Source organism: Myotis davidii, unplaced genomic scaffold, assembly GCF_000327345.1.
Source record: "Myotis davidii unplaced genomic scaffold, ASM32734v1 scaffold109, whole genome shotgun sequence".
NCBI classification, from domain to species: Eukaryota; Metazoa; Chordata; class Mammalia; order Chiroptera; family Vespertilionidae; genus Myotis; species Myotis davidii.
In genome coordinates this window covers 64,841-91,527 of record NW_006300368.1, presented here as the reverse complement: position 1 = coordinate 91,527, position 26,687 = coordinate 64,841, and the positions used below count along the sequence as shown (strand labels likewise).

At 43.3% G+C, this 26,687-nt stretch overlaps 1 protein-coding gene across 1 annotated transcript; it reads right to left on the bottom strand.

Moving 5' to 3' along the window:
* Positions 1-26,687, bottom strand: DHX8 (DEAH-box helicase 8). The gene is made up of 23 exons (XM_006776838.2): positions 26,427-26,687; positions 24,704-24,789; positions 24,230-24,302; positions 23,055-23,140; positions 21,872-21,981; positions 21,115-21,486; positions 20,551-20,695; positions 20,254-20,457; positions 19,238-19,325; positions 17,449-17,546; positions 16,128-16,275; positions 14,764-14,945; positions 14,158-14,352; positions 13,661-13,846; positions 13,104-13,314; positions 12,580-12,761; positions 9,867-10,007; positions 6,172-6,327; positions 3,429-3,566; positions 2,606-2,734; positions 2,248-2,444; positions 1,423-1,602; positions 1-699 (listed from the first exon to the last, which is right to left on the bottom strand). The coding sequence occupies exons 1-23, from the start codon at positions 26,572-26,574 to the stop codon at positions 480-482; spliced, it is 3,675 nt and encodes a 1,224-aa protein (XP_006776901.1). The 5' UTR covers positions 26,575-26,687; the 3' UTR covers positions 1-479.

Sequence of the window (26,687 nt, the reverse complement as noted above, 5' to 3'; positions counted from 1 at the left end):
TTTTTGTTTCCTTAAGAAAATAAATATTATCAGGTCAAGGGAAAGTACAGGGGCTGGACAGGAGCAGGAAGTGGGGCCAACACTTTCAATGAGCTTCATGGCTCCCTCCTCCACGCAGTACCAGCTAGGACATCAGGGTCCCCATCGTGTCCATCTGTCTGCATGTCCAGGTGTCCGATGCTCACAACCCATTTCCCATCCCAGGGCTGCACGAGTTACCCCTTTCTTGGAGATGATACAGTGTACCCCGTGTTGGCTGTGAGCCCCAGGTGGCCCCAGTGACTTGGGGTAGTGCAGGCTGGACATTCTGGTCAAACCAGGCGTAAATCCTTGTTTCTATTTTACCACAAGGGAAGAAATGCAAATCAAGTTTGGAAGATGTCCAGTTAAGATCGTATCCTCATGGTCAGCTTTTCCACAAAAAGAGTGAGTCCGAGCCCTGGGCCACTGCCGCGGGAGAGACAAACAAGTCTTGCCTGTCAGCGCCGCCGGAAAGCCCGGGATATTCTCCAGGCGTTGGGCTCCTCATAGTGGTTGTACAAGGGTTCCAGGCGCTGCTGCTTCTTCTGCTTGCTTAACTTCGTCGGGTCGGAGACCTTGAAGAAGGCAGGAGCGAACTCCACCAGCCACCGGGGGTCGATGGTGGTGACCTCACGCATGTACTCCTTTGTGGTCAGCACCAGCTCATGGTACACCACCCTGAGGGGATAAAGACAGGATCGAGTCTCCAGTCACCCTGGTCCCCGATGGGCCGCAGCTGAGCTTGCATTTTAGCCTCTCGCCTCTCCTGCCCGACCCCTCAGGAGACTGTAGTCTCTCTTTGTTACAACCACACTCCAATACCGAGGCGGCTGCACACCTCTGAGCACAAGAAAGCTGTCAGAATCATGTGTTCTAGACCTGGCTCTGGCTCCATCTATTCACTGACAGAGTCGATCACACCACTTCTCTGGACCTGTTTCCTGCTCTGTGAAACGGGACGGTGGTTTTTCAGGCTGTCTCCACAGAACTCTAGGGCCCTGGAGAGGCGCCTCAGGAGCTGCCACAGGGAGATGGGGGAAAGCCAGGCAGGCAAGGCTCCGTATCTCCAACCCTCCTACCATGGCGGCACGATGGTCTTAAATCCGTTTTATATTAGGATAGGTAAGATTACAATTTTTTTAAAATGCTACTTGAAAAAATTTCTTTAAACCACCTCACTAAATGATCTCAAAGATCCTTCCTACCTCTCACTCCCATTATTTTATTTCTCTCAAAAGAGTCTGACTGTGCCTAATTCACACTTCTGCTGCCCTAGAAATATAGGCAGTGTTAGAATAGGAAGTGCTGGGGCTGGGGGCAAAGGCACAAACACAAAGCGCCAATAGATTTGCAGGTTCTCTCTGCCCAGAACAGCTCCCAGACCCGGGCCTGCCCACCTACCATTCCGGCTGCCTGTTGAAGAGAGCACTGGAAGGGTGAATGTAGACCACTTGCTGGTCGATCAGTGTCCGGTAGCCCTCCTGTGGGTCTTTCTTGGCAGCATTTCGGAAGAATCCACTGCAGATGGCCTTCTGCACTCGGACTGTGGACTTTCCGCAGGAAACCACATCCAGCTTGTGTCTATCAGGAAAATGAATCAAGAGAGGACAAAGATATGAGACAACTCTGTTTTTAGAAATTCTACCTTCCAAAATGACGGTGCCCAACACGCCCGTCTAGGGTGTAGGCACCAGGACCCTTCTTCTAGCCCTAAGAGTACTAAAGGGGCAGCTCTGCCAAGTGGGCGAGATGGACACAGTAAGAGCCAGAGACTTAATTTAACTTGACTAATAATGTTTCAGATGCTCGTAGATTTTTTTCAACAATAAATTATCTTCCTCTCAGAAACTTTTTATTGATTGATATGAGAGAGAGAGGAGAAACATCAATGTGAGAGAGAAACATGGATCAGCTGCCTCCTACACCTGCCCCAAGTGGAGATCGAGCCCACACCTGGGTATGTGCCTTTATTGAAAATCAAACCCGCAACCCTTCGGTGCACGGGATGACGCTCCAACCAACCGAGCCACACTGGCCAGGGCTCTCGGGAACATTCTGAAGTGATTCTCAGCTGCACCCTTTCGTGGAGCGGAGTAGAACAAAAATGGAAACGCTGGAGAAAGAGTTATGCGAAGAATCTGTAGCTCCACAGTCCATACAGAGATGAACAGACACGACATTCAAGGAAGTTCAACTCAAACATGGGGAAAAGACACCAGATGTTACCTGTCCATTATGCCTAACATCTGCTTGCGAATGTCCTGGGCCCGGCGCAGAGAACGAGCTTGAATAAAGTTCTCATAGCACCAGGGGTTGGAAAACTTGTTGTTCTTCCAAGAATTGTACACGGCCAACAGGGTGAGGTGGTCTCCTTCGGTTTGGTGGAATTTGGCCTTCTTCTGATCAGCGAGGGCTTGTTTATCCTGCCAAACAGTGGGGAAGAAGATTGTTTCCCGCCCAGCAGCTACTGAATGAACACCCAGCAGTCCCAAGAAGCCCACACGGCCCTGTTAAGCGTCCACATTAAGCCCCGGAGTGGCAATGGCTGATTTCACTCATATGAACGTGGGTCCGAACTCCCTACCTTGGGCCTGTAAAAAACGTTCTGCACAGACAGCATGGACACAATGGTCAGCATTTCCTCACTGCAGCCCAGATGCACAGACATGATCAGCATTTTGCACAGCATTGGTTCCAGTGGGAATTCTGCCATCTAGAGGGAGAAGAAGAAACTACAATTGCTTCCCTGCGGAAGCTCCATCTGGACTTGCCAACGTGAGACACTGGTGAACAGACCATAGGAGGTTTACCCAAGCATGATGATGTGGGTGGAATGCCTGTCTCTATCAGAAGACATTGCTGTTTTTATTTCCCAAAGAAATTCCAATGAAATACATGTGATCAAGAACATAACTACTGTTATGGTAGGTGGAAATTTTGCAGACATCTGTTAAAATTAAGGCTAGACTCAATAATATATCCCAAGGTAAAACTGACTGTGGATAAAATTTATTTTTCTGTAAAGAAACAATTTTAAGCTCTGGCTAGTGTGGCTCAGTTAGCTGGAGCATTGTCCCATGCACCAAAGGGTGGCAGGCTCGTTTCCCAGTTAGGGCACATAACCAGGCTGCGGTTTCAATCCCGGTCGGGGCATGTGCGGGGGGGGGGGGGGGGGCAGCCGATCGATTTTTCTCTCTCACATCAATGACTCCCTCTTTCACCTCCTTCCTCCCTCTAAAAATCAATAAGATATAAAATAGTGGGAAATGCAGTTAAAAAACAGGCATCTAAAATTGTGCTCAAAACTTATCCAGAGCCTCAGAGCTTGATTTTGCCCCCCAAAAAGAGTAAAGAAGACTGGCCAGGGTACCTTTCCAAAAGCACCAGAAATTAAGTGTATCGCCTACCCTGCGGCCCAGGCGAGTAAGCAGGCCCTCATCATCCAGGGCCCCCAGTGTGTACAGTTGCTCCATGGCTGTGATCAAGGTTTCCATTGGTGGGGCATCCATGAAGTCAAAGGACAGAAGGTCATTGATGCCCATGGCCTAGAAGAGGAGGGAAGAAAGTGTGTGATGGGAGGGTCAGCCTCTCCAGTGAAAAAAGACTAATTACTGGCTTTCTTTCCTGTTTCTTCAACAGCAATTAGGAAGCCATCAGCAAGGTTAGCAGCATTCTCCAGGGCTGGGCCACACAAAACTCAAGACTAGTAGAAAGCATATACTTTCTCAGAAACTTTAAAAACACTCCTCAAAATGACAATACATACAACTCAACAACAAAAAGACAACAATTAAAAAACGGGCAAAGGACCTGAATAGACATTTCTTCAAAGGAGATACAAAAATGGCCAAGAAGCACATGAAAACATATTCAACCACCCAGCCAGCATGGCTCAGTGGTTGAGCATCGACCTATGAACCAGGTCACGGTTTGATTCACAGTTGGGGCACATGCCTAGGTTGTTGACTGAATCCCCAGTGTGGGGCATGCAGGAGGCAGCCGATCAATGATTCTCTCTCATCACTGATGTTTTTATCTCTCTCTCCCTTTCCCTTCCTCTCTGAAATCAATAAAAATATGTTTAAAAAAGAAAAGATACTCAACATAACTAGTGATTAGGGAAACGCAAATGAAAACCACAATGAAATACCACTTCATACCACTAGGAGGATGGCTATTAAACACACACACACACACACACACACACACACACACACACACACAAACCAGAAAGTAAGTACTGGCAAGGATATGGGGAAATCGAAATCCCCATACATTGCTGGTAGGAATGGAAAACAATTTGGTGATTCCTCCATAAGTAAAACATAGAGTCTCCATATCATCCAGTACTTCCACTTCCAGATATATACCCAAAAGAATTGCAAGCAGGGTCTCAAACAGATACTTGTACACTAATGTTCAGTGGCATTATTCACAATAGCCAAAAGGTAAAACCCCCCAAATATCCATCAATAGATGAACTGATCAGCAAAACATGATATATACACATAATGGAATATTATTCACCCTTAAAAAGGAATGAAATTTTAAAACATGCTACAACATGATCAATTCTGAAAACATTATGCTAATAAAATAAGCCAAATACAAAAGGACGAACATTGTTTGATTCCACTTACATGAGATAAATTCATAAAGAATAGAAAGTAGAATAATGATTACCAGGAGCTGGACGGGGGGGCGGGGGGGGATAGTTGTTTGATAGGTACAGAGTTTCTGTCTGGGATGATAAAAAAGTTCTGGAAATGGATAGTGGTGATAGCTGCACAACACTGTGCATGTAATTAATGCCACTGAACTGTACATTTTGTACATTTTTAAAAGGTAACAATGGTAATGTGTTGTGTATTTCACCATAATTAAAAAAAAATAAGACAATACGCCATATTGTCCTGTCTCTTGCATACATAATTTCCACTGTGCATCTAGGAAGTGTCATGTATCATATTCAGTGGCAGAGATATGAAGATGACTAAGATACTATCCCTACTCTCAAAGAGTTCATAATGGTGAGATACATTGACACAACAAGGCTCCATGCCTGGCACAGAGCAGGCCATCAATACATTTGTTCTCCTAATTTGATGAATAAAAGAAACAAACGAACGATGCATTAACCAAATGTGTACATAGGGTGATGTGGTAAGACCTAAGCTTTCTGTGTCTTTCCTATAAACTGATTGTGACCATAAACACAGCAGGTGTTCAATAAATGTTTATTGTATGAACAATGACTGTAAGAAATTATGTTAGCAATCAGTAAGCAATGTGCCAACTGCCTTGACCTGGCATTATCTCATTTACCTCCACAACAGATACTATTAATAGCACCCCCTTTCGAGAGGAGAATACAGACCAGAGGGCCTCACAGGTAAATTTGTTAAGAACACACAGCCTGGAGCAGAAATTTGAGCCACACATGCCTTTCTGTTCTCACTCCAGAGACTGGAGCAAGTTTTTCTCTGAAGCTCTGTTTTAGCCTCTCTCACAGGGAATGAATACTAAATTACAACAGAGCAGGCTGCACCAGCAAAGTGCCAGGCCTCCAGGGTAGCATCTGTGTTGGGGGTTGGGGGTGTGCCATCATCTGGAAAATTACTCTTGTGGCTCCCCCTGCCAAAGGAGAATGAAGGACCTCACTGGGGCCTGAGGGAGGAAGAGCAATGATGCAGAATGAAAACCAAGCCCCCAGAGAGCCAGTCTGAAACCTCCACTGATAGCTTCCTCTGCAAAGTTTTTGGACTGGGAGTTTTGCTTCCGTTCTAAAAGAACAGAATTGAATCGAAAAGCTAACGGGATGAAGGAAGTATGTTTGTCCATAGTTTGGCACTGATTAGATTTTTCTAATATCCTTTTAGAAAATGCTCCTAACTAAAATCTTTTACAAGCAAACATTCTGCTGGTTAGCACAGTAAGGAAAAAAAAATGTGTGTTCACCGCAAATGTACCAACTTAGCCCGACCCACAGTGGAAAAGCTGTTATCACAGCCATTTGCATTTCATTCAAAGGGAATGGTTCTATGAGGGTCCTAAAGTATTTAACAAGGTTCATAAGACGGAGATTAATTTACTAAGGCCACAGCATTGGACTGTCCCACCAAGCCATTCTAGCAAGACAGTGATTTCTACCTTGAGCGAGAGCACTGTGCTTGCTAAGTTGGTTCTCTGGATCTCCGGCACATTGGTGGTCAGCATTTCGTCTCGGTAGGCTCGTTCTGTGTATAGCCTGTAACACTTCCCTGGGCCTGTTCTTCCAGCTCTGCCAGCTCGTTGCTTTGCCTGAGCCTGGAGGAGTGAGCATATAAAAGTAACGTATCTGTTAAACATCATCTAACAGCCTTACCCAGGAAATCTGTTAAGAGGGGTACTTAACTACTGGCAAAAATCCGAAATGGGGTTTATTTCACTTCCTTTAGGACCATTTCCAAGACTACCAATGTTATTATCATCCCCGCTCCGACACTCAATATTTCAGGAAAGCTTGTTCAAGTGAGGCAAACACAGACAAAGTGAATGGAAGAAATATTATAAAATCACAGAAATATACCTTCCAAATAGTGTGGCACAACATGAAAGACAAAGCATAGAACAAGATGACAGTTAATGCCCAAAATGTAAGTGAACTAAAACAGTAATATACCAATGATGACTACAGCCATTTTAAAAATCCTCAAAGCTAGAACTAAATGTTCACGCACTTGGTGGAAGAGCAAGTTACAAAACAATGTAATACTGATTTTGTAAAAAAAAATCTTTATGATCTAGTATAAACTACCAGAAGGAAAAAGCTGGGGAGAAACACCCTGAAGTGTTAACTGTGGCTAACTGACAGTAGGCTTGCAGATGGGTCCTATTTTCTTTACTTTATCAATATCCAATATTGAACACATATTACATTAATAACCAGAATTAAATACTTAAAAATATACAAAACATACTTACTAGACTATTAGAATTACAATCATGAAAGAAACAAACATGGGAAAAGGTGTGTACAAGGAAAACATCAAAATTATGACAGTAGTGATAGTTTATGGGTAATTTAAAATTTTTTATATTTCTCAGAAATAATGTAATATTACTTCTGTACTTAGGGGAGAGGAGTGCTAATTTTTGAATTTAAAAAATATAGATATGGCCTGACCAGTGTGGCTCAATTGATTGAGCATCAACCCATGAACCCAAGAGGTCTTCGGTTTAATTACTGGTCAGGGCACATGCCCAGGTTGTGGGCTTGATCCCTGATGGGGGGCATGCAGAAGGTAGATCGATTTTTCTCTCTCATCAATGTTTCTATCTCTCTGTCCATATCCCTTCCTTGCTCTCTAAAGTCAATAAAAACATATTAAAAATATGTGTATATATAAATATGTAGTTTAGCCACAGGTTGCTAGGAAACATTGAATAGCAATCTGAAGGGGCCCATTTTTTGACAAAACAACCTGTCTTACAAATGGTAACAGGATTTACAAATTCCTTGTGCCAGCTCCAAACAAAGGATGTAGTATGAAAGGTCACTAACCACACAAAGGCAGTCAAGCAACCACACAAGGTAGCAGACTCCACAGCATTCTAAGATGTCTCTCCAAATCAGAGAGGGCCAGTGTAACTAACTTCTCCATCTCTGTGAGTTGCCCGCACTACGCCGAGAAGTGGTACAGAGCACATGCACAGACTGCCCAGGCTCAAATCCTGGCTCCACCAGCAATGTGACCTTAACCCAGAGGTTCTCAACCTGTGGGTCGCGACCCCCTTGGCAGTCAAACGACCTTTTCACAGGGGTCGCTTAAGACCATCCTGCATATCAGATATTTACATTACAATTCATAACAGTAGCAAAATTACAGTTATGAAGTAGCAACGAAAATAATTTTAGGGTTGGGGGTCACAACATGAGGAACTGTTTTAAAGGGCCAGAAGGTTGAGAACCACTGCCTTAACCCCTCTGTGTCTCAGTCTCATCTGAGAAATGAGGATCATAGAGCTATAGGGGGAAAAAGAGGAACAACTGTAATAATCTGAACAATAAAGATTTAATAAATTAAAAAATAAATAAATGACATTTTCAAGAATGTTAAAAAAAAAGAAAGAAATGAGGATAACAACATCTACCTCAAAGTATTGACACAAGAATGTAATCAGTTCATGTGAGTGAAAGTACCTATGACAGTGCCTGGTAAGGCACTTAGTAAGTACCCTGCAAGGGTACTATTACTTGCGTTAGCTACTATTACTTAGTTTCAAAATGAGAATAGCCTGATGGCCCTAGCTGGTTTGGCTCAGTAGATAGAGCGTCGGTCTGCAGACAGAAGGGTCCCGGTTTTGATTCCGGTCAAGGGTACATGCCTGGGTTGCAGGCTCGATCCCCAACAGGGGGTGTGCAAGAGGCAGCCAATCAATGATTCTCGCTCATCACTGATGTTTCTCTCTCTCTCTCTACCTCTCCCTTCCTCTATGAAATCAATAAAAAATACATATATTTTTAAAAAGTGTAAAGAAAAATAGTGTACTTCACCCATTAGCACAGTAACCAGCAGCACACTGAAAAATAACCTCAACTAACATTTCAACTACATACTTTCAAGTCTCAGGCAGGTTCACATACACTGTGCACAAGTGCACACCATCTATTTTTAAACAAAAATTGGATTATACTAATCCTGCTATTTTATAGCTCACTTCTTTCAAATAATATATCAGTTATATGTTTATGTCATTAAATATAGATACACATCACCATGATAATGCCATATAACATTCTATGGCATGAATATAACATATTTTATTAAACTACTTCCCTTTGGAGGGAATATTTCCAGTTTCTTTTAATATAAACAGCCATTCAGTGAAAATCCTTTTGCATTACCTTCAGATATGTATTCAACCATTCCTAACTTTCAGATATTTTGGAACTGTTAGGTTAAAGAAATGGTTTTTTAAAAATTTTGCCTACATTGTGGCCAAACTGCCCTCTAAAAGGATAATCAGGTTATTCATTTTAAATATAATTTAGGCAGGAAATTATTCCATAATTACCAAAAAACACATGATCATCTCATGAACTGTTACTATCTCAGATATTGCTGGCTAAGTACAGTACTTTAAAAATAGGCTCTGCCATAGCTGGTTTGGATCAGTGGATAGAGCATTGGCCTGCGGACTGAAGGATCCCAGGTTCGATTCCGGTCAAGGGCATATGTCAGGGTTGCAGGCTCAATCCCCGTTAGGGGTCGTGCAGGAGGCAGGCAATCAATGGTTTTCTCTCATCATTCATGTTTCTATCTCTCTCTCCCTCTCCCTTCCTCTCTGAAATCAATAACAAAATATTTAAAAAATAAAATAAAAATAGACTCTTACTACCCATACTAGGTAATCTATGGTGCTAGGATTCAAACTTATTTTAAGTTCAAATTTTTTTAAAATCTATTTTATTGATTTTTTTACAGAGAGGAAGGGAGAGAGACAGAGAGTCAGAAACATCGATCAGCCGCCTCTTGCACATCCCCCACTGGGGATGTGCCCACAACCCAGGTACATGCCCTTGACCGGAATCGAACCTGGGACCTTTCAGTCTGCAGGCCGACGCTCTATCCACTGAGCCAAACCGGTTTCGGCTAAGTTCAAATTTTATGGGGCTTTTTAATGTTGAAACACTATCTAAAGATTAAAAACAAACAACACAAAATCTTTCTTATCTCACGAAAGCACCCAGGTTAAAAGTTCATCTTTGAAAACAATAAAGTTCAAAATACAAAACCATAAAAAAATGTCAGAAACGGACTGACCAGGATTTTCAGGAAAGCTGTTGGTAGAAGCTGCCATACCTGAGAAATGGGAGTCACCACGAGCTGGTCGATCCCCGTCTTGGAATTGTAAACTTTCTGCTTCACAAAGCCAGGGTCCACCACGTAGTAGATGCCGTCAATAGTCAGCGATGTCTCTGCAATGTTGGTGGCAATCACAACCTGCAGATGAAGGGGACACAACTGGACTGAGCTAAGCAGGTTCACCCTGAGCTGTACACTTTACCGAGGCAGGAAACAGGGCTTCTGAACTCCAGCCTCTTCCCAAAGGAGGGTGCGGCAATCTCCCTCCCTACGGCATTAGAGAGCACAATCTCAGTTTGGCTTCAAAAGGGGAGGTGCCTTCTTTTTAAGGGTTAGCTTGGGATTGGAAGGCGGGGTGGGTACCTGAGAGGAAAAGTGGAATAGGAAAAAGCAAAGGCCACTCAAAGCCAATTTCATTTGATGCAAATGGCTACATATCTCATTTTCTAGATCCAATGTTGATTACTACAATTTTAATTTTCTAGCACCCTGGGAAAGCACAGACTTCCTGGCATCACATGTGCCAGGGCAAAATGAGATTTTTCTTCCCCCACGGGGACATCTGGACTACAAAATGGGCTGTTTGTGTATGTGGAACAAGAGGGAGTTTTTTTCTTCCTAATCGTAAAATGAACCATGAGGCAGCAGAGGAATTTCACAGTTTGCGTGTATGCAGCAGTATACGTGATCTAGAAGATTATTGGTCTCTGCTTGGCACTGCCACTGCTCTTCCACCCAGAGGTTCAGCTAATAAAACACAATTGCCTGGAAAAATCATTGCTAGGAGGCACCAGAACATCTCAGATCATGCCAGCACCTTACCGGCCCTGAGAGGCTTCAACCTGCCACAGAGCTGCAGAAGCCCTCTCAAAAAAAAGTCTAATCATCAGAAACAGAACAGAGAAGAAATCACAATCTTTCCCCCCAAACCTGCTCCTCTTGCATGTTTCCCTCCTCAGCACCATCTTCCTTCGATCCAGCTGCCCAAGCCAGAAACCTGGGATCATTCCTGACTTCTCCCCTGCCCTTCTCCCCTAAACTTCAGGCACCCACTATGTCTTGTCCAGTCTAACTCCTTAATGCTTTTCAAATCCATCTGTTTTCCATTCCTAAGGAAATGAAGCATATGTCCATACAAAAACTTGTAAACAAATGTTCATAGCAGCATTACTCATAATTGCTAAAATGTGGCAACAACCAAATCCATCAACTGATGAATGGATAAACAAAATGTGGTACATTCATATTTTGGATATAGAATAATATTCTACAACTAGAGGCCCAATGCACGAATTCATGCACCAGTGGGGTCCCTTGGCCTAGCCTGCAGGATCAAACCAAAGCCGGCTCTCCAACATCCCCCAAGGGATCCTGGATTGTGAGAGGGCACAGGCCAGCCCGAGGGACCCCACTGTTGCACAACTGGGGCCAGGGAGGGACGCGGGAGGTTGGCCAGCTGGGGAGGGACCGCAGGAGGGCTCCAAGGTGTGTCCATCTTGCTCAGCACTCAGTCCCAATTGGCCGGACCCCAGCAGCAAGCTAACCTACCAGTCGGAGCATGTGCCCCCTGGTGGTCAGTGCATGTCATAGTGACTGGTCGACAGGTCGACTGTCTGCCCCCCAGTGGTCAGTGCACATCACGCAAGTGGTTGAGCAGCCTTAGCATATCATTAGCATATTTCACTTTGATTGTTTGAATGAATGACCAGATGACCGGACACTTAGCATATTAGGCTTTTATCATATAGGATATTTGGCAATAAAAAGAAATGAAGTACATACTAGAACATGGATGAACTTTGAAAACATGCTACATCAAAGAAGCTAGTTACCAAAGACCACATATTATATGATCCCACTTATATGAAACATTCAGAATAAATTCATAGAGACAAAAAATTGATTATTGGTTTCCAGAGGCTGAGTAGAGGGATGAATAAAGGGTGATTGCTAAAGGATATAAGTGTGTTTTGGAGGGGGGTGGGGGGGTTGGGAGGTGATAAAATTGTAGTGATTAATGGTTAATGACTAATTGCCATCAATAATAGTAACTAATGATTGCACAATTCTGTGAATATACTAAAAACCACTGAATTGTATACTTTAAAGAAGTAACTTGTATGGTATGAAAATTATATCTCAATAAAGCTGTTATTTTTAAAAATCCATCTCTCTCCTTTCCCATCGCCTCATGCACACGCGCACATGCACCGTCAGTTCCAACTACTGGAACTACTCAGCTCCCTGAAATGGCCACACTCTCGCCTCTAGGCTGTCACAGGCTATGCTGTCTACTCAGAACACCTGTCCTGCTCTTCTTGCTTAGATGAACAACCACGTGTTCCTCAAGACTAGCTTGGATCCTTACTTCCTGTAAGGATACAGGGTTGGGTGCTCCCCTTCTGGGTGTCCAGAGCACCAGTAGCACTTTCACACTATATGTTAAAGGCATGTCTGCTGGTGGACGCCTCACAGTAGAAAGAGGCCTGTCTTCAAACTGCCACCCTGGTTCTACCCCAAACCCTGAAAGATGCTCAAAAAGTATTTGTCCAGTGAAAAAAAGAAAAGCTGCAGGGATCACATACAAAACCCACATTCCTTAGCAAACTGACTGGACCAGTCTCTAAAACATAATAAACAAGACTTACATACACCTAAGCAATCCGCCTTAGGGCAAGCACAAGGGAGCCTCATTTCTGCCCAGGGTTACCTTTCTGCTGCCGGGTGGAGCTGGGTCAAAGATTCGCGTCTGCATCTCACTGGGAAGAGCAGAGTACACTGGCAGGATAATCAACTCTGGAACATCAGGTCCCAGGGATTTCATTCTTTCATACAGGATCTCACAGGCAGTGTCGATCTCCTCCTGACCAGTCAGAAAGACCAGGATGTCACCTAAGAGAACAGGGCATTAATTTATTTTGTGTGTGTGGCTTCTATCCAAAGCCCCTAGTGACATTAACAGAGCTCCAAATGACAGAAAGCACACTCAAATTCCAACCTCTAATAAAGAGGTTTTTATACATTTGTTTATTCTGCTTACTTATTTATAATTCGTGTCTATGTTTAAATAGGTGCATTTAAACCCTGCACACCAATCTTATTTCTATTTTTACCAGCGCCATTTCAAACATGTAAGCCTAACACAATATTTAAAAGGCATTTTTAAAAAGCTGAATGAAAAAGATAACCACACTGACTTTTGGCCTAAGAGTTAAAAATCCTCTTTCCCCCTACCTGGTGGTTCTGTTAAATGGATCTGCATGACGGTGATCAAGCTGGCATCCAGATAATCTGTCTCAGGTTCCTTTGTGTACAATATTTCCACTGGATACGTTCGACCAGGGATGGTGAAGATGGGAGCTTCATAGAAGTACTGAGAAAACTTCACTGCATCCAAGGTAGCCGAGGTGACAATCAGCTTCATGTCCTGCCGTTTCTGAACTGTCTAAAGGGAAATGTAATGTGGCTTACTAAAAAGGACTACCCTGCCCGGCGGTGTGATCAGTGGTTGAGTATCAACCTATGAACCAGGAGGTCATGGTTCAATTCCCAGTCAGGACACATGCCCGGGTTATGGGCTCAATCCCCAGTAGGAGGCAGCTGATCAATGATTCTTTCATCATTTAAGTTTGTATCTCTCTCCCCCTCTCCCTTACTCTCTCTGAAATCAATTTTAAAAGATTTCTTTTTAATTTAAAAAAGGACTACCCAAAAAGGCACAGGTACTCAAATCCAATTCCCGGAATTCAGTTCTCAACAGCTAGGAGGGTCACCAAAGTGTACCCAGTTACCTTCTTCAACAATCCAAAGAGCACATCAGTGTGAATTGTTCTCTCATGTGCCTCATCCAACATGATGACCACATACTGCGTGAGGTCGGGGTCAATCAGGCACTCTCGGAGCAACATCCCGTCTGTCATGTACTTGATGACTGTTTCAGGGCTGGTACAGTCCTCAAATCGAATGGTATAGCCCACCTAAAGCAGAAGTTCAAAATCTTAGACACAAATCTCTCCTTTGTGTAATCACCAGGCAAGATTTCAGCCCAGTCAAACCTTTACCGTTATCTTGATAGACAAGAATTTAACCAAGATGTACGGTGATTTCCTCATAGTAAAATCAACCTTGGACTTGATCCTGAACATATCAATGATGACGATGAGAACCTCTCTCCCTCAGGAGAAACCTGAAAAATGGTTGCATTTATTCCCACTTTATAGATAGAGATCTGAGACCTGGCCTTACCCTTTCTTCAGGGTTTTACAGAACAGCTTCACCACCCACTTACCTCTTGGCCTAAGCAACAACCAAACTCCTCTGACACTCTTTTGGCCACTGACATGGCTGCCACTCTTCTAGGCTGAGTACATCCAATCTTGCCCCTGGAAGTGTAGCCTGCCTCCGCCAGGTACTGGGTGATCTGCGTTGTCTTCCCAGATCCTGTCTCTCCGATAACAATCAGGATCTGATTGTCATGGACAGCCTGGAAGCCAACAGAATACAAATACAGTCATTAAAATTGGCCACACATCACTCTGGAGTAAAATAATGAATGCGGATGTCCTAACACTAAAGGAGAAAAAAGCATACACAATAGTTAGTATACATATGGTAAGATTACAACCAGGATGTAAGATTACATGCCTGGGTTGCAGGCTCAATCCCCAGTAGAGGGCAGGCAGGAGGCAGCCAATCAATGAGATATTCTCTCATCATTGATGTTTCTGTCTCTCCTTCTCCCTTCCTCTCTAAAATCAATAAAAAACCACTTGGAAATGTTCTGGATTTTTTCCTATCCCCTTTGGAAAAGTCATTTCACACACCTGTCCAGCTAATTTCCATTAAAACATGTCATCTTATTCCCAGACCACTGTATCATGAAGGGGCTTCTCACCTGGACCAGCTGCTCCTTCAGTTTGTAGATAGGCAAGCTCTCTCTCTGCTCAAGGATTGACATCTGGGTCTTTTTTCCATAAGAAGCTTTGTTGCCCCCAAAGGCATGCTTCTTCCACTCGGGGATGTCATTGGGCATCATCCCAATACCCCTCATGTTGGCAGCAATCTGCCTGCCTTCCGCTGTAAAGGAAACAAATAACTTAATATTGTCCTCAAGCTACCCCACTGCCCCCTCCTCCACATTCAACAAATCAGATTTCTCCAGTACATCCCTCCTGTTAGCTGTGTTCAAGCCACCATCCTCTCCCCTCTGAACTAGTATTATAAAAATCTCCTAATTTATCACAGTGTCTATTCTTGCCATTCTTCAGTGCACCCTCAAAATCCTTTGGAAATGCAACTCTGATCATGCTACACTCCTGCTTAGAACTATGCAACAGACCTAGCCGGTTTGGCTCAGTGGATAGAGAGTCAGCTTATGGACTGAAGGGTCCCAGGTTCAATTCCGGTCAAGGGCACATGCCCAGGTTGTGGGCTCCATCCCCAGTAAGGGGCGTGCAGGAGGCAGCTGATCAATGATTCTCTCTCATCATTGATGCTTCTATCTCTCTCTCTCTCCCCCTCTCCCTTCCTTTCTGAAATCAATTTTAAAAATATATTATTTTTAAAAAAAGGAACTATGCAACATTTCCCAGTGAACTTCAGAATTGAGCCCTAATTCCTAATACCATCTACCAAGTCCTAGCCTTCCACCCTATATCCCCCACCACTCACCCATTACTCTGTATTCCAGCCACACACCTTCTTTCCCGCCTCACAGCCTCAGCACAGGCTATTCCTCAACCCAGAACACACTCCCCAGCCCCCTTTAACAGACTTTCCCAGGGAAGTGACCCACTGCAGCCAACTACACTATCTGTACTTCTTCATATAGCACTGGTCATGACTTAGTTATTTGGTAATTATTTGATAAACATAACCTTCCCCACTAAATTGTCTCATCAAAGCAGCTGTATCCTCAGTTGCCTAACACAAATTAACAAAATACTTGTCATGACTATATCCAGCAGTTAGTTAATATTTATTATACAAAAAATTATATGAAAAAGGAAGTTTCAAAGCTGCATTATTTTTAAGTTATTCAGTAGAAAAACTCAGCCAGCTTAATAATTTTACCAGGGTTACTAAAACATTTTTTATTTTAAACATTTGTTTTAAAAAACATGCTTTAACTAAAGGAAAAAGCAAATTACCAAACCCAAGGCTAAATCTTTGGTTCGTGCTGGCAGTGCCCCTCCCAGCACACTTTAAAGGGTCAGATTTGTTTTTTAAGTTCACCCTCCCACACTCCTAGGGTCCTACCATCAGGCAAAGGATCAACCCAATGTTTGTTGAGTCCCATGGGAATAGAATCCATCTCGGCTTCTCGCTGGGCTTGCTTGAGTTCCCGTCTTTCTTTGGCCAAGGCACTCTGCATCATGGCTGCCTGAGAGAGCGAGCCGTCCGGGTTCTAATGCAAGAGGACAAAGCAGCATTAGAGTGGGATCTCAGCGTGCGTTAGATGTCCAGGAAATAAAATGTAGATGTTAAACCACCTGAACCTAAAGAATAAGACCCACCTAGAAAAACAGTTCATACCAGACTACGTGAAAGAAAGTATAGCTAATTCAGAGAAAATGAACAAGGACAATAATAAATCACTGAAGGAATTGAGGATGTTGACTTAAAATTGAGAACCCCAAGAGAGATAGAACATATAAGAAAGGAAGAAAGCCCTAGCTGGTTTGGCTCAGTGGATAGAGCATTGGACTGCAGACTGGGAGGTCCCGGGTTAGATTCCGGTCAAGGGCACATGCTCCGCTTGCAGGCTTGATCCACAGTAAGGGGGGTGCAGGAGGCAGCCAATCAATGATACTCTCTCATCACTGATGTTTCTATCTCTCCCTTTCCCTTCCTCTCTGAAATCAATAAAAATATTTTTTTTAAAAAGGAATAAAAATACTTCTGTATGGACCCAAGAACTAAAATGAAGACCACTGGGGACACTTCTGGAAGACAGATTTCAGTTCCACCTAAAGAACGAATGATCAGATCCACCTGCAGGTGGAATGAGTTTCCTTAGGGCTGTGAATTCCCTATCCCCAACAATGTCACGCAGATGTGAGAAGACCACATGGAGGAACACTGAAGAAAGAGACATGGGTGAATACAAGCACTGAATGGGTGGCTGGGCTGAGAGACCTTTAAGAAAACCCTTTTCCAAATCTAAAATTTTATCTTAACTGTTCCATGAATTCTTCTCCTGACAGATAGGCCACAACACCCAGTGCTAATAGCTTTATGTTAGGGGCCAACAGCAAGTGAACCCTTCCAAATTGCCTTTGAATATGCAAGGTTATGATTCAAGCCCTAAGGCCTGGGCATAATTGTGATGGTAGATCAAGCACACATATTTATCTCTGTTTCTTAAAAAAGAAAAAAAAAAAAGTAAAAGAATTACAAAGGCAAAAGCAGGGTCAATATCCTTTTAAAACAAAAATATTCTAGACCCTAATCAACAGTCAATACTACCTCCTGTGGTCTGAGTTCTGCTTACACAGATGAATAAACTGCTCTGAAAACTGAATTGTTACATTAAGAAGTTCACTTGACAAGTTCAGGTTAGAGTCCCAGCGTTTCTCACCTTAACAATTTTAATAGGGCTCATGTCCATGCTTTGCTTGGTGTGCCCTCTCAGGAAGGGAGGCTCTTCCTCAACCAGTTCGATCTCAAGGTCCTCATCTAAAAGTCCCCCCAAAAGAAGAATTAGTCAAAAACAAAAGAGAGAAGTGACCAACCATTTTCATCAAAAGAATTAATTTCCATAAGCACCAGAAATCATCACCAAATTTGCCTCCCAAGGTCAAAAGGACAGAAATGCAAGTAAAGCCACACCCAGCTGTCTGTTACCGCCGGCCTCCAGCCATTTCCAGGGCCTTTGTGCTCCCACCAAGAACTAACCAGAACCACTTTCAAAGACATTAAGCCTGTGGGAAATGCTGCTCTGATATTCTAGATGGTACTAAGGTACTTGCCATCCCCCTTAATTATAGAATTTACTCTTAACCCACAACAGAGTTGCACACACACAAAAAGAATTAAGTTGGACAAAGGGACAATACTAAATGCTGCCAAGAATGTGGAGCCACAGGCCCTGTTGGTCTGGCTCAGTGGATAGAGCATCAGCCTATGAACTGAAGAGTCCCAGATTCGATTCCAGTCAGGGGCACATGCCCAGTTGCGGGCTCGATCCCCAGTGGGGGGCATGCAAAAGGCAGCCGATCAGTGATTCTCTCTCATCATTGATATTTCCATCTCTCTCTCCCTCTCCCTTCCTCTCTGAAATCAATGTATATATATATGTATATGTATATGTATATATATATACACACACACACACACACATATTTTAAATGTGGAACAAAAGGAACTCACTCACATTTCTGTTAGAAATGGAAATTGGTACAAAAACTTCAGAAAACAATTTGGACTGCTGGTAGAGTTGAACATGCACATTCCTACCACCCAGTAATTCTTCTGAATATTTAGGAAAAAAGAGGTCTTGCATATGTGCAGCAAGAGACAAGTACAGAAATTTTATAACAGTATTAGTTATAAAAGTAAATAAAGACCAGAAACAGCCCATATGCCATCAAAAGTAAAATAGATAAATTATGGTAAATTTAGATAAAGCAACACTCTATAGCAATGAAAATGAATGAAATACAACTATAAAAATCAACACAGATAAATACCAAAAGAATGATAATGAATCAAAAAAAAAATAAGTTCAAAAACAAACTAATGTTTAGGGACAAATATATAGATAGTAAAATGTTAATAGGAGTGAGGAAATGAATAACACAAAATTTAAGAGGGTGGATGCACAGAGGAAGGAGAAAGATCTAATCAGAGGGGCACGTAAGGGTCAAAGGTGCTGGTAAAGCTCTACTTTACTGGTAGGTAAGTGTGTAGATGTTCATTTAGTAGGTGCTCATTTACTGTTATTATATAAATTATGTATGTTCCATTACAGGATTTATTTCACAATTTTTAAAAATTGTTAATGGACTGAGTTAAAAATTGTTTCTAGGACAACTCAGAGTTCATCTAAGTGGACCCAGGGTTTTCAGAACAATTACTAAGAATATGAAATCAAATTTAATCCTCAAAATATAATTAAACATTTTCTATCTTGAAAACTTATTATAAGCAACAAGCATAATAATATACAAATGTTAGCCAGAAACATGAATTTTTTTGCTTCCATCATGGAGAGACGCTTGTTCTTAAGAGAGATGAGTGGTGAGACCCAAGGAACAAATGACTCAGAACCACTGGATTAAACTACAAATAAACCACCTTGTCCAATAGCTCAATTTTCCAACTTTCCTCCCAATTCATTATCCTGCTCAATCCCACTGGCTAGTTACCTTCTTCATCATCTACTTTAGGAAGAATGCCAGTCTCTTCATCAAAGTCTGGAAACTCTTCTTTGGAAAGAACATTAGCAGCAATCATCTAGCCAAAGGACAGAAAGCAGCATTTGTAACTTGCCAAGATCAAAACTCTTCTTTTGTAGAAGAATTAATACAGACGTTTCATGTAGAAAACCAAGGTGTTTTTTCTCTTCTAACCAAGGATTGCAGAGCCTCAAACATCATAAATCCCACCCCTGGGGGACAAGACAACATGGTGCCCGAAAGTCTGGCTCAAGTGTCTCTTCCCCAGAAGAGTTATCTGCTAATTCTGCTCCTTTCCTTGGTTCCATAGCATTCTACACATGCTTTATTATGTAATATGTAAACCTTTACAATTTTTTGTTTCAATTTGTCTCCTCCACTGGACTTGGGAGTTCCTCACAGGAAGGAACCATCTTTGTAGCCCTAGCTTTTACATAGTACCTGGGACACCCGTGGTTCTGATATTTACTGATGAATGATAAAAACAAGAGCAAAAATTTACATAGCGCCCTAGCTGGTGTGGCTCGGTGGATAGAGCATCGGCTTGTGGACTGAAGGGTCCTGGGTTCGATTCCAGTCAAAGGCACATGCTAGGGATTGTGGGCTCAATCCCTAGTAGGGGGCGTGCAGGAGGCACCCAATCCATGGTTCTCTATCATCACTGATGTTTCTATCTCTCCCTCTCCCTTCCTCTCTGAGATCAATAAAAATATATTTTAAAAAAAAATTTACATAGCATTACCACATATGCAGGCACTAACCTAAGAGTTTTACTTCTATTAACTCATTTAGTCCCCACAAGTCCACCACCGGCTGTTTTTACAGAGAAGCATACCGAGGCACAGAGGGAGAATAACTTGGCTTAGAATCACACAGCTAGTAAGTGGCCAGAAGTCACCCAGGCCATCAAGCTCCAGGGCCCACACTCTTAACCACCATGCTACATACTGAGTGGCTATGTGGCTATGAAAGCAAAGGGCCCCAACCTGTTTGATCTCCCACTTCTCTGGGTCAGAGATGCGGGTCAGGCGCTTGCGCTCCAGCGAGTCATCCTCTACTTCAGGGGCACTGATGAGGGAGAGGTGAGTGGGTCTGTCCGGATTCCTCATAGAAGTCTCCTCATTGGTCTCCCCGACAAGATTTCGCCGTCGATTTGGGTTTAGATCTTCCCCAGTCTCTTGATCGACATCCTAAGGCACACAGAAGACGAAGCTAGCTCACTTGCTGTCCTCTTACGTATCCTGGGCCATCAGATGTGGTAACAGGCTGTATATCTCACCTACCTTCATGCTCAAACTGGTCTTGGTCCCAGTGAAGGACAACACTTTGACCTTGACTCTCTGGCCTTTGCTCACCACATCAGCCACATTAGCGACACGGCCTTCCCGCCGGAGCTCAGAAATATGCACCAGGCCTTCCCACCGCTTCCTGAGGGAGAGTCAGACACATCCAAAGCATGTCTAAGATACCTTTTCCCAACAGACTTCTACCCTTGTTGGAACTGAACAAATGGAAATGGTCTTAAGCTCAAGAGGAAAGTAACAAGAAGGGGGTCAAACAATAGAATAGCATATAGTATTACCACGCTCCCTCCCAAAAACATGAGGCAGCAGCGGGAGTAAGAATTGAGCAGACTCTTATCTGTCTCAATCAGCCAAAGGGCAGATCTCCTGAAGACCGAGGAAAGAAGAAATGGCTCTGCAACACTTCAAACACGAAGTCAATTTCTAATCAACTGATATGGCTGATTTAAGTGTCATTAATCATAACTTTCTATAATGTGAAAAACCCCAGTGATAAAGAAATTCTGCCCATTACTGGTGTGCAAGAAGGGCGCTAGCCATTACCTCAGTCCCTCTAGCTGCACAAAGCATCCAAACTGCATGATGCTGGTAACTTTGCCATTGTAAATGTCCCCGATAGCAGGCTCTTCCGGGGGAGGGCGGTCCACGTGCTTATCCCGCCATCTGTCCAGATTCCTCTCCCCATACTTGTCTCGGTCCTTCCGGTCTTTGGGGGGACTCTGACTTCTGCTCCTGGACCGATATCTAGACTTCCCTTTATTCCTCTCCCGGGTCCTGGAACGTGATCGAGAACGGGACCGATGTCTCCGCTTGTGGTCTCTATCACGGTCTCGTTCTCTATCACGATCACGATCACGGTCACGCTCTCGCTCTCGGTCCCGGCTCCGGCTCCGCTTCTTCTTCTTCGACTTGTCCCTAACAAATCAACAGACACCTGTGTAAAAAAGAAACCAGCCCAATTCCATCTCTGCATCCCCAGCACCCAGCACAGTGCCATGCACCCGGTTAAGTGCCTTCTAAGAGTTAAACTGAATTACAGTTTCAATAACTATGACATCCCTGCAGATCAATAATGAGGCCCTAAACATATTCAGCCTCTGAGCCCATACTTCCATCTTCTGAACATCTTGGCATTTGCTGCATACATACTCCTGCCAGGGAGCAATAAAAATAGATCTAACAACATGGTAATGGCCAGTCTAGATTCTGTCAACCAGCCCAAAATTTTCCTTGGCTGGTCCGCAAAATTCAACTCCCACAGTACGCTAAACGTCCACAAGATAGGGCATCAAGGACAAACCGGCGCTCAGCATCTCTCTGCTTCTCCTGGCCCGCTGCGCTGGGCATTAAAGCCTCCAGTTCTTTCAGGACATCCACAGCGACCTTCACATCATCCTCATCCAGCATGGTCTGCAGAGGCACAGGAGCAAAGTTACAAGAGGTGGGGGGAGAATATCACTCAAAATCAGGAGCATTTGAGATCTTGTTTTCTGACAATGTCCTCAGTTTGGCTCAAATAAACACTTATTAAAAAATCTGTACTTCAGGTACTACAAGTCTGACCGTCTCTACATTGCTAACTGCCTATGTGAAGGAAGGGGGGGGCGGCAGAGAAAAGGTGGAGATTCCCAACACAATTTGAGATAGAGGCAGAGGTATGCACAAAAGCTCTTGGAAGTCACTTCTACATTTGGCAAATCCCCTTTGTCCTTAATGCAAGGCTATGGAAGGAAATTAGATATCACCCCTTCTGTGAAAGCAATGCAAATGATGATTATAAATAGAAAATAGATGCTAAAATTTTTAAAAAGCAACTCTCCCTCTGCATTTCCTTCTCCCCTTTCACCTGCTTGGTTTTTTCTATAGTTCTTACCCCTGTCAGCTATCTATACATATGTGCTTACTTATTTGTTTATTGCCCGTCTCCTCTCTGCTAGAGGAGTTTACATATATTTATTTCCTGCCCCCATCCCAATACTAGAATGTAACCATCTCCAAGAGGGCAGAAACTCTAATCTACCTTGTTCACTGCTGTATCCCTGGTACTTAGAACAGTGCTTGGCACATAGTAGATACTCAATAAATACTTGCTAAAATAAAATTTTAAAACCAAAACATTTCAAAAATTAGACATTCTAACAAGTAATGGAGCAAAAAATCTAATTTTACACATCAGGCATCTGTTCCAGACCCTTAAGTTATTTCATACCTATTTCATATCCCTATTCACAGCTTTCCACAATTCCTAATCTCATTTCCTTCAAATATCATTCTTGAACCCTTCAACATTATTCTCTATGTAGTACATGCTCAGGAATGATCAAATATTTTCACTTTGAAAAATATATTACAATAAAGAAAAACTTAAAATAATAAGTAATGGAAAAAGAGAGAAAGAAAAAAATTAACTAATGAGACAAAGAAAAGAGACAGGGTGGGGTAACATGCAGTTACAGTAGACATTCTCAAAACGGTATCAGTACCCGAACAGAAGGGTTGTCTGGTTGGCAAAGGACTGGAAAGAGTTCTTTCAGCTTTTCTTTCTCAGTTTTGGGTTTAACAACTGGATCTTGTTTCATTAAAGAACATGAAAGAATGTAAAAGAAAAGATATATTTAATATTCTTAACGGTTAACAAAAGAACTTCATTAGATTTGCATCAAATTAAAAGCAGAACATGGAACTTTTCTACATATTACTCTTATATATCACTAGAAACATAGTTTAATTTTCTAAAAAAAATCTCTATATATAAAACTCTAATATGCAAATAGACCGAACAGAAGAACCACCAAACAACAGGTCACTATGACGTGCGCACTGACCACCAGGAGGTGCATGCGGAACATGGCGGGCATCGGTAGCAGTGGAATGGTGAAGCAGGTGAGTTGGGGCGCCAGACCAAGGCAGGGCACCAGTCGCTGTCATCGGGGCGAGCCTCTGGCGGTTACTGAAAATTCCTTGCTCTTGCATGCCACGGTTCTACCTGGCACTCACACCTGCTGCCGGCGTCTGGTGCTGGTCCTGACCGCTCAGCACCGTCAGCAGGTGTGAGCAGCAGCTGCCAGCCCCAATAGCCCCTGAGGGCTTCTCCACCTCCCTCTGCTCCTGAGGGGCGATCTGGGCAGCAGCCGCTGCTCACACGTGCTTATGGCACCAGCCCCACTCGCACCCGCTCCTTGGTGCCAGCCCCAATCGCTCCACACCATCAGCAGCAGCTGTGGGAGCAGCAGCAGTGGGAGCGGGGCTGTCGGCAGACAGGGGACCAGGGGCCATGGTGGGAGCACAGAGGATGAGCCGAGACCCGCCCCTGTGCCCACTGCAGCCTCACGGCCCACAGTTCCTTTCAAGGTGCACAAATTCATGCACTGGGCCCCTAGTTGATTATAAAACCTCAACAAACTATGTGGGCATCGGGAAGTGCATCAGTATTCATTTGGTTGGTTATGTCTTATAATCCTCACAATTTTAACTTTAAGTCATTTGAAAAATTTACTACAACATTTACTTGTTCAGCAGCTGCAACAAGCGAAACAAACACACTATTCTTAATGGTTAACAAATGAACTCCCATACTAGATTTGCATCAAACCAGAAGCAGAATGCTTGACAGTCTACACCATTCTGGAGGCTACGCTCAGCTAGCAGCTCTGCTCACCTTTGCTAGTAGAAGGCTTTGCTGGAGGCCGCATGGTTTGTATGAGACGCAGCAAGTTGCTAATAAGAGAATCCTTTGAAAACAAACAGAACAAAAATTGTCAGCTCCTGGATCAGTGCTTAAAACACTAAGAAGAGGGATGTCCTCTAAAGTTTAGAGAAGAGTGGTTATCCCTGCCTGCCCCATTTTTCTAGAAAAGTGTCACAGGAAATCCAGTTACAGCACCACTGCTTAGTGGCATGAAAACATTACACTTGATTGTCTAACCACTACGCTGTATACCTGAAACTGATACAGAATAATATTGAACATAAACTGTAATTGAAAAATAAAAAAAAGTTATACACTTAATGTTGTATCTGATTGGTATGTACAAAGTATCTCCTTTCTCTATCAAAACCCTAATTAAATCCTATCAAAATTAAAATTCAATAGTGACAGTAAAATAAAGCAGGGGTCTCCAGACACACATACCGTGAATTCTGCACCATTTTTGACCAGTGAAGTCTTAAAAGTATCAAAGGTGGTATTTTTCTCAGCAAGACTGATCACAAATTCAGCTGCAAGAGAAAAAAGAAATTAAAACAAGAATGGAGACTTGAGCAAAAAAACCAATTTAAAAAATGTTATAAACAAAACTAACTAGGTTATCCAAAGTCATAAAAACCAAAGACCACCATCCAGTAAGGGTAAAGGAAGAGAACTTAGACTACCAAGATTATCCATGTTGGTTCCAGCTAAATTTTTTTAAAGATCTCATTGGCTTTATTGAACAATTCATGAATCAGGCAGCATCCCATCTAGTAAAAAAAAAAGGTATTCTTATTCTAGTTCATTTTTCAAAATCCTCACTCCAGAATATGTTAATTTTAGAGAGAAGAAGGGAGAGTGAGAAACATCGACTGGTTGCCTCCCATATGCACCCCAACTGGGGATCAAACCTGCAACCTAGGTATGTGCCCAAAACCTTTTTGGTGTACAGATGATACCCCAACCAACTGAGCCACCCGGCCAGGGCTCTAGATAATTTTCACAAATGAAAAGCTGACACTACAAAATGGCTCACCAGGCCTCTGAGTGAATGTAAGGAAGACCTCCTTGTCCCATAGCATCGTAATCTCTTCCATGAAACTACTAGCTAGAGGTTACAATGTCTGAAAGCATGAGCCCATACATACACCCACACATACACACACTCACAACGGATGCATGCACAGGGTGCGTTCTACAGCTTATGGAAAGGCAGACTCTACATATGAGGGCCGGGCAGCTGCTGGATGGTACAATCTCCAAGCTAATGAAAGACTCACTTCCCCCCAAATTTTTCTCCGTAAACCTGCCTAGTTTTTGAAACTTCTAATGTTAGAGCTATTTAATAATTAAGAGACTTTCAGGAGAGAAGTGCATTTTAGGATAAGCTGAGATAATATGCCTCCAACTGTGAGTCCTAGGAGAAAATTTGAATGATTTCATTCGGATTTAAATCCTAACAAATAACAATTACATGGAAGATGTGAATAACGAACATAAATTAGTCCTAACATACCATTTCCATGTTGGAATGTGCCTTTACCTGTTTGATGACAATAAGTGAAAACCAAATGCCATCAGGCGACAATGGACTTAATAACTACAGTGCCAGTGGTTAAGACTTTTTGACCATCTACTACATGCCAATCACTATGCTATGTGCTTCCTTCCCATGATCCTCACAACAGCCCTCACAGGTGGTTATTGTGGGATATCTTGGGCCAGGTCAGGCCGCCCCAAGAGATCCCACAACGGCGTATTGATTACTTTGCCTTAAAGTTAATCAACAAGCAGCCGCAGCAAGAAGAATAACTCTACCATCATTATCATCATCATCATCATCATCATTATCATCATCATCCTCAACAACAACGACGACGCAGCTGCTGTTGTTAACGCTGCTTAATTTATCTGATATCTGAGGCGGGGGAAAAAAAAGAGCAAGCAGCGATGGCCGCTCTGGGTTTCACTGACAGCCCTGGAAAATGGTATCTAACAACTCCCCCGGGAGAGCTCTGATGCGGAAGCCACGGCCGCAGGTTTCCTGGGCCCAAGTCTCTGAGAGAGAGAACGATTCCTACGGACACACACCCAGCCCCTCAACCCATTTCTCCTTCCGCTTCCCTGGACCCCAAACCGGAGGCCGCGGAAACTTCCCCGAGCTCACCCAGATCCTTGTCGTTGATCCCCAAGTGATTGTCCAACTCGGTGCAAACCTTCGACACTAAAGACAGATACTCGAGTTTGGCGAGTTCTTCCGCGGGGCCGAGCTCCGTCCCGTTTACGGCTCCCACCATGGCCACAGCCACCGCCATGGCTACGGCTTCCCCCCGCCTCCTCACCGCTGGCCTTCGGAGCTACACCGGCCCGGTTCCCCCAATTTCCACTTCCGGGTCGGCGCACATCCCTTTTGTTTACGATAAATTGA